This window comes from Mus caroli, chromosome 3, assembly GCF_900094665.2.
Source record: "Mus caroli chromosome 3, CAROLI_EIJ_v1.1, whole genome shotgun sequence".
In the NCBI taxonomy this organism is placed as follows: domain Eukaryota; kingdom Metazoa; phylum Chordata; class Mammalia; order Rodentia; family Muridae; genus Mus; species Mus caroli.
This window is the reverse complement of record NC_034572.1, coordinates 90,672,335-90,680,733: the sequence shown is the minus strand read 5'-3', so window position 1 is coordinate 90,680,733 and position 8,399 is coordinate 90,672,335. Positions and strand designations below refer to the sequence as shown.

The 8,399-nt window shown below is 47.1% G+C and overlaps 2 protein-coding genes across 3 annotated transcripts in view; both read right to left on the bottom strand.

Moving 5' to 3' along the window:
* Window positions 1–1,673, bottom strand: part of Pex11b (peroxisomal biogenesis factor 11 beta) — a 10,076-nt gene extending 8,403 nt beyond the window's left edge. The window contains exons 1-2 of the mRNA XM_021157798.2: window positions 1,351–1,673; window positions 298–413 (exon numbers count right to left, since the gene is read on the bottom strand). Of these exons, the coding sequence (XP_021013457.1) occupies window positions 298–413; window positions 1,351–1,406 (172 nt within the window). The 5' untranslated portion in view covers window positions 1,407–1,673. The remainder of the gene's footprint in view (window positions 1–297; window positions 414–1,350) is intronic.
* A 3,802-nt stretch (window positions 1,674–5,475) lies between these two features.
* Rbm8a (RNA binding motif protein 8A) lies at window positions 5,476–7,452 on the bottom strand. 2 transcript variants are annotated; one of them, XM_021158403.1, is made up of 6 exons: window positions 7,345–7,452; window positions 7,022–7,081; window positions 6,829–6,906; window positions 6,382–6,518; window positions 5,809–5,945; window positions 5,476–5,687 (listed from the first exon to the last, which is right to left on the bottom strand). In XM_021158403.1, the coding sequence occupies exons 1-6, from the start codon at window positions 7,409–7,411 to the stop codon at window positions 5,642–5,644; spliced, it is 525 nt and encodes a 174-aa protein (XP_021014062.1). In that variant the 5' UTR covers window positions 7,412–7,452; the 3' UTR covers window positions 5,476–5,641. The 2 variants fall into 2 exon arrangements, with proteins under 2 accessions (XP_021014062.1, XP_021014063.1); XM_021158404.1 differs by having other exon boundaries at window positions 6,829–6,903.
* Between the last annotated feature and the right edge of the window lie 947 nt (window positions 7,453–8,399).

Sequence of the window (8,399 nt, the reverse complement as noted above, 5' to 3'; positions counted from 1 at the left end):
ACTTTGTAGACCAGGCTGGCCTCGAACTCAGAAATCCACCTGCCTCTGCCTCCCAAGTGCTGGGATTAAAGGCGTGCGCCACCACGCCCGGCTTTGTTCTTTTTCTTAACTTCCAATCGTAATTCATTTTTGTGCCAGTTTAGTTTTTTCTTGCCGTGTCTCTCCAATCAGCGCTAACTTCCTTACCTCAACTGGAGGCACGCAGGAGATGGCGAACTGGCAGAAAGGGAGCACACAGGCAGGAGAGGCCACGGGCTACCAGCTGAGGATGGTAAGAGGAAGGTCTGCTTTACTTACACTTTCGTCCGAGGCTCAGATGACCCTCCAGCTGTCGAATCTGTTTCTGTAACTCGGGACTAGCCCCATGTCTCTGCAAAGCATGGCCGAGAAGGGAACAGGCATACTGGGCGGCCCTGGAGGGGAGGACACGTAGAGTAAGGGACAGGCCTCCCTAACCCCTCTGCCAACCACGTCCTCCGTGGGCTGGTGAGGCGGTTAAGAGCACTTGCTCTTGCAGGGGACCCGGGTTCCACTCCCAGCACCCACACGGTGGCTCACAACTGTCTGTAACCCTAGTTCCAGGGGATCCACCACCCTCTTCTGTCCTCTGCAGGCACTAGACACACATGTGGTGCACATACATTCTTGCAGACCAAACATTCAGACAAATAATAATTGGTAAACAAAAACCCCACCCGGGAAAATTCCTCGGTTTCACACCAATATCTTTTTCCTCAAAGCCAGGGAAAGAGAAAGACATGCGAGGAAAATAAAGCCTAGAAGACGGTGGAGAGCACTCTTTGGAGTTAAGAAACTAAGTTTTGAAAATGATGAGGCCTAAAGGGGCCAGTAAGCAGCCCGGGGTTCATCGCAAACGTCCACACTGCGATTTTTTTTTTTTTTTTCGATTTTATACATGAAACACGACAGAGGAAGGTCTAGTTGAAGGGCAGATTAGTTCTCCGGACAGGTAAACTAAGCAATAGATTAAGGTCCTTGAACTGAATGGAAACCGAAGGAGAGCCGAGATAGCGCGGCTCCTAGGTCACAACTGGTGAGAGGACGCAGAACCGAGAGGATCGCCCCTCGTGCCACCACAGCAGTGAGGAAACTGTTGCTCTCTGTGGACACCGTAACCCTAGGCGGCCTCCCCGCTGGCCCACTCATGCCTCAGTTTCCCCATCTTTCCCTTGAACAGGGAAGAATCATCTCTCAACCGGCTGCGGAGTACGCCTCCGGGGCCGCGCGGGCCCCCGTAGCCACAGCTGACCCTTAGGGACCCCGTAGCGCGCCCGTCGCCTCGCGGGACCCTGCTTTGCCCTCCCGCCCGCGCTCTTCCGTCGGCCGCACCTACACAGCCGCTCCCGGGCTTGGCTCTGAGCACTGAAGCGGACCCAGGCGTCCATGACAGCGACAGCCCGGGCCCACGGCGCCGCGGCCCGCCTGCTTCCAGCCCCAAGTCACGCCTCCTGGGCGAGCAACGGGGCTTCGCGAGGGACAAACGGCGGCAGGAAAGCCAAGCAGCCAGAGACGGCCTTGAAGTGGAATTTCAGGACGCGAAGCGAGATCGTGGGTGCATTTCCGGCAGCTCAGCCCTCACTGGGGTGGTCTCCAGCTTTTAAGCACGCCCCCAGGAGCACATTTCTGCTTTAAATTCTCAGCAGCAAGGGGTGGGGCCTGCGGGAGCCTGGAGGCGCTGCAGGTTGCCGCCAAGGCACACACACCTCCGGCCCCAAACGCCCAGAACAGCGGAAGCCTTTCCTAGACTATTTGTCCTAGGGAAAGCGGATGTAATGAGATACTGCTTGACAACGATGGTCTGCTATACTCATAGATCGGTGCCTAGTCCAATTGTCATCAGAGAGGCTTCACACAGCAACTGGTGGAAACAAAGGCACAGACCCACAGCCAAAAGTTAGGCAGAGCTTGGAGAATTCTGCGGAAGACAAGGGGGAGGAAGGACTGAACAAGAAAATGCACAGAATCAAGTAAACTGGGCCCATAGGGGCTCAGATTGAACTGCTACAGGAAGCCTGCATGAGACTGCTTCGCACAGGCTATAATTGTGTAGTTTGGTCTTCTTGTGGGACTTCTAACAGTGGGAACAGGGGCTGTCTCTGATTCTGTGGAACCCTTTCCTCCTGCTGTGTTGCCTCATGAAAGACTTAATCAAAGAAGGTGCCTAGTCTTACTGCAACTTAATAAACCATGCTGTTGATACCTATGGGAGACCTGCCTCCTTCTGAAGAGAAATGGAGTGGATGGGGAGAGGCAGTAGGGGGGTAAACTCCAGGAGATCCAACACCCTTCTCAAACCTCAGCAGGTACCAGGCATGAACATGGTACACAAGGAAAACACCTTTACACATTATTTAAAAAAAAAAAAAAAGCAAAGTCGGGCAGTGGTGGCACATGCCTTTAATCCCAGCACTTGGGAGGCAGAGGCAGGCAAATTTCTAAATTTGAGGCCAACCTGGTCTACAGAGTGAGTTCCAGGACAGCCAGAACTGCACAGAGAAACCCTGTCTTGAAAAACAAAACAAAAACAAACAAAAAACTTGCCTATAGCAGCAATAGCCTGACTATAGTTGTGAGGAAAAAAACAAAACAACAAAAAACCTACAATATCACAAACAAGATCTCTACAACCACTATAAAAAGAAACCTAGGGCTGGAGTTGGCTCAGCTGTTAAGAGTACTGGCTGCTTTTCCAGAAGACAGAGATTGAGTCCCCCATCCACATAGCAGCTCACAGCATCTGTAACTTCTGTTCCAGAGGCTCTGGAGCCCTGTTCTGATCTTCTCAGGCACCAGGAACACATATAGTATATAAACATACATGCAGGCAAAAACCTCATTAGATATTTAAACCAAAACCACTGTGTAGTGGTGGTGCATGCCTTTGATACCAGCCTTGGGAGGAAGAGGCAGGTAGATCTTTGTGAGTTCCAGACCAGCCTGGAGAAAGAAAGTGGGGTGGGGTGAGGGAGGAGTCTGGAGAGATGGCTCAGTGGTTAAGGGTACAGTCTGCTCTTCCAGCTCACAACTGTTTGTAACTTCAATATCTGACATCCTCACGGTCTTTTGTTTTGTTTTGGAGACAGGGTTTCTCTGTATAGCCCCAGCTGGAACTCACTTTATAGACCAAGCTGGCCTCGAACTCAGAAACTGCCTGCCTCTGCCTCCCAAATGCTGGGATTAAAGGCATGCACCACCACGCCCGGCCTCCTCTGTTTTTTCAAACAGACAAAACACCAATGCACATAAAATCAAAGTAAATTAAAGAGAAAAAGACATACATTTCCAATACTTAAAATTTGAATTGGGATGCCAGACTTGGTGACTGCATGCCTTTAGTCCCAGCACTCGGGAGGCAGAGGCAGGCGGATTTCTGAGTTCGAGGCCAGCCTGGTCTACAGAGTGAGTTCCAGGACAGCCTACATCGTGGTGCGCACTAGGCTCCGCACCACGATGTACAACGTCCACAAGCAGGCTGGCTTGGAACTCATGAGATCCAACTGCTTCTGACTCCAGAGTCCTGAGATTAAAGGCGTGCACCACCACGCCCAGCCAAAATTTGAAAATTTAATGGTATAAAGAATGACATTAGGAATAGCAAGAAATTGCTTTTTTAAAGATTTATTATTATATGTAAGTATAGTGTAGCTGACTTTAGACACACCAGAAGAGGGCATCAGATCTCATTCCAGGTGGTTGTGAGCTACCATGTAGTTGCTGGATTTGAACTTAGGACCTCTGGAAGAGCAGTCCGTGTTCTTACCCACCCGCTAAGCCATCTCGCCAGCCCCAAGAAAGTGCTTATTTCTTTAAGCTCAAGTTTTAAAGTCATAGTAGTTAAAAAGAGGGTTTTCTACTGTACATGGTTAAGTTCTGTATAAAGGAGGGGAGTTAGAAGGCCACACAGTAAATTTGACGAGTTTTCCCCCTTTCCCTCCCCTTTCACCCAGGACAAGATCTCATAGGCTGACATCCAACTGGCTATGCAGCTGGGGACAACTTCAACTTATGATTCTTTAGCCTTCACCTCCCCAGTAAGTGCCAGGATCATAGGCAGGAATGTCATGCCCATTCTAGTCCTGTTAAATAAAGCCTGAGGCTGTGCATACTAGGCAGGCATTCTACCAACTGAGCCACATCTCTAATCCCTATGAGCTATTCTTGTATTTCTCAGAAACATAAGAGTAAACACAGAAGAGCATCTTCCCAACTACGTGACCATACCCTTCCTATCCAGGCAGCTCACCTACTGGTTCTCTGGTTGATACTCTTTACCAGCCCTCAGGACCTCATGCTTGCTCAACTCACTCTTCCAAATACCTTACAACAGCTAGAAATCTGAGAACCAGGCTTATCTTCCACAAACCCAATACTTATTTAATCTACCTTCTCAGAAACCACCAAGGCATCCTAAACCCTGCAAATCTCAACTAAGATATATTCTTAACCAATTTAACTCAAAACTCCAAGCAATTTACCAAAAGAGAAGGGCCAATAGCATCTGAAAAAACGTTAAGTTTAATATGTGCCATTATGCACTGGGGAGGCCAGTGTGGGTCACACAGGGATCTACACAAACAACAAAACAAAGCAGCTGCTACAGACATACCAAAAAATCATTTCAACTAAAAACTATGATAAAAGCCGGGCAGTGGTGGTGCATGCTTTTAATCCCAGCACCTGGGAGGTACAGTCAGGGCCACACAGAGAAACCCTGTCTCAGAGAAAAAAATAAATAAAAACAAAACCAACCCCCCCCCCAAAAAAAAACCCAAACCCTATGACAAAGGGATAGTAATGTCTTTTTTTCTTGAGACAGGGTCTCTCTGTGTAGCCCTGGCTATCCTAAAACTCTCCTGTAGACCAGGTTGGCCTTAAACTCAAAAGATCCACTGCTTCCCAAGTGCTGGGATTAAAGGTGTGCATATTGTTACATAGTACCATAGCTGGGTTTCTTTCTTTAAAAAAAAAAAAAAAATTTTTTTTTTCCAGAGAGCATAGATCCCATGGTGAGCCACCATGTGGGTGCTGGGAATTGAACTCAGGACCTCTGGAAGGACAGTCAGTGCCCTTAACTACTGAGCCATCTCTCCAGCCCATCAAGCTGGATTTCTGTTACATTGTAAGAACTAATAAACTTCACAGTTCAGCACCATATTCAACATAGAGTAGACTAAGCATCACAAAGCCCCTGTAAGTTCAAGGCCAGCTGCACAGGCTCTGACAGAGAAGCAAGAGACACTAATATAACATCTGCTCACAAGAGTTATGAAAAATTCATTCCTTAATTCCACAAGAAAAATCTCATTATCCCTACTCTAAGACAAAGAAATGCTGAACAGTCTCCATGAGCCTTTCTAGAAACTTAGAATGCCACGCCAGGCAGAAGGATCTTCACAATCATTCACAATGCCCAACTGTAGTTGTTCAGTTCCCAGAACAGTAAAGTAATAAACGTAGAAAACAAAATGGAACATTTATTTTTTTCTAAAACTCAAAAGCAATGCTAAGTAGATAGGGTAAGAAATTAAATATAAACACAAGGTCCATCCTAGCCCTGTTTATCCAAGGCAGCATAACCAAATGGACTTGTAGAGAGACCACCCAGTCAACAGAGGATTTATCAACGGCGTCTCCGGTCCGGACTCCTGCTTCGTCTTCGGCCTCCTCTATGAAAATGAAAAGAACAGAAGTGGAATATCAGAGATCTAATACTGAATCCTTATTTATCTTGCTCATGTTCCCTTTACTAAGATAAATAAATGTACAACCCCCATCCCTTCATCTTACCTCCTCTTGCCCTTTGGCGGTCCACGAACAAAACACCAGTCAACACTGATTGGCTGTCCCATCAAATCTTGACCATTTAGTCCTTCCATGGCAGCCTGAGCCTCTTTGTATGTTTCATATTCAACTAGAGTATACCCCTAGAGAACATATAAAAGTATCAAAGCTTAGCCAGGTGTGACACACACACATTTAATTCCAGCATTCTCCAATGCATAGTCCAGCCTAGTCTACAAAGTGAGCCCAGGACAGCTAGGGCTCTGTTATACAGAGAAACCCTGTCTCAAAACAAACAAACAAACAAACAACAAAAAGTATCAGAATTTTACTTCACCAACCATCAAGTACTTTCTTCCTTAAACCTGAAATGCATAGTTACAAGAAAAATTTCGCAGCTCTACACCACATATTCCCATTATATACACAAACATGCTCATTCTGTTTCTCTCTCTTTCATGTGGGTAATAAAATCAATTTCCAATGTCATTTCCCTTCCTACCTGTGCTTGATCAACTCACAAAAACAACATAATCAATGTATCTAAGAGTTGTAAGTGAGGGAAGCAAGAAAATCTACCTTCAAGTATCCCGTGCGCCTGTCCAAATTAAGGTGGATATTTTTTATTTCCCCATATTCAGCGAATTTGTCATGGATATCTTCTTCAGTGGCTTCTTCGTGGACTCCAGTGACAAAGAGAATCCAACCTTCAACAGCTGTTGGGTAGGGAAAGTGTTGTATGAACATGTAAGCTAAAAAGCCCATTACTCAGGAGGTAGAGGCAGGCAGATCTGTGAGTTTGAGGTCAACCTGGTCTACAAAAAGAGTTTCAGGACAGCCAGGGCTACACAGAGAAACCCTGTATCCAAAACAAAAAAAACAAAAACAAAAACAAACAAACTAAAAAAGAAAAATTCTGAAAATAACCCACAATAAGCAATTTTCTGAGACGGTTAAACAACTCTTTACTTTGCATTTGAGTACCAGTGCATACAGACTCCCCACAGGTCCTATTTATTTACTTACAGCGCTGTGGTCCAGGTTCATCGCCGTCCTGCTCCACACTGTCGTAATCCTCCCGCATCCGCGCTCGGGACCCCTCTTCTAAAAGAAAGCATACCAGATCACCGAAAACTGTCCTCCAAATGTGTCCCCCTCACACCCCCAAATTCGCGGGCTTCTCCCTATTAGACCATTCTACCCTATTCCCCACACTCACCGGAGCCAAAGCCGCGGCCCTTCCGTTTCTTCGCTTTTTCTTTTAGTTTGTGGATGCTTTCTAGAGTTCCAGGTGAGAAAATAAGAAGCAACAAAAATAAGAGTTAAAAAAAAAAAAAACCTGTCCCGTTTCCTAGACTATCTGGAAGCATCGACACAGACTCCAGCTTCAATTCCTTCCCGGTTCCGCCCCTAATTCCTTCCCAAGGGGGAGGAGTCTATCTTTTCGAGACCCAGTTCGTGGGGTGACGTCCAAGGAAAATTTCTACTGCACTTCCCTCTCGCACCTTCCCCTCTTCCCCCAGCCGCCTCCACTCTCCTCACCGTCCCCATCCTCATCCATGGCGAAATCTTCGCCCCCCGCCTCGTGAAGATCCAGCACGTCCGCCATCTTGCTTCTCTCGGCGCTTTCTGAGTCTCTAGGAGCTAAGCACCTCGGGAAACTGTCGCAGAAGAAAAACGTCACGAGTTAGGCTGACCAATTAAAGGTTGCCTCCAAGTCCCGCCCTCGGCGCGGTGAAAATTCGCCAATGTAGGCGGCCCCACTTTGAAGCGCTAGAAACGTCCAGCACTCTGGGACGCCGGTGGAGCTCTGCGAGTTTGAGGCCGTAGGCTACATGGTTTGTGATTGTGTTTTGTTTTGTTTTCTTTTGAGGCAGGGTCTCTCTATATAGCCCTAGCTGGGCTCGAAGTTACAGATATCCAACTATATTCCCCTTCCACATGCTGCTGGGATTAAAACATGAACGCCGGGCTCCAAGGCTACAGAATGAGACCCTTTCTCAAAAACATAAAAAGTAAAATAAAATGGTTTCGGAAGTCCTACAGCCAAGTTGAGCAGGTAGGTTGAAGGTCCGGAGCGCAGCCGCGTTGGGGCAAATTTAAAGGGTGAGTGAAGTCAGTGACTTTCTCTTAAAACTTTCAACTAGCAAGAAATCCTTTGATACATATCTACATATATGGGTTTATTGAAATGACTTACGCGCTGCAGTCCAGCTAATTGGAGAATAACTAGATGAAAGTCGAAGAATCTAGTAGTTGCTTAGTTCCACAAGGCTGGATGTCTCAGCTGGTCTAGAATCCGGAAAAAGTAGGCTCCAATGCCGGTGAAGAAACGGACTTATGAGCAAGGCAAAGTGCAAAAGTTTCCTTCATCTATGTTTTTATATAGGCTTCAGCAAAAGGTGTGGCCCAGGTTAAAGGTGTGTCTGCCCGCTTTAAGATTAAAGGAAAGCGCTGGGTGTGGTGGCACACGCTTTTAATCCCAGCACTTGGGAGGCAGAGGCAGCCTTTAATCCCAGCACTTGGGAGGCAGAGGCAGGCAGATTTCTGAGTTCGAGGCCAGCCTGGTGTACAGAGTGAGTTCCAGGACAGCCAGG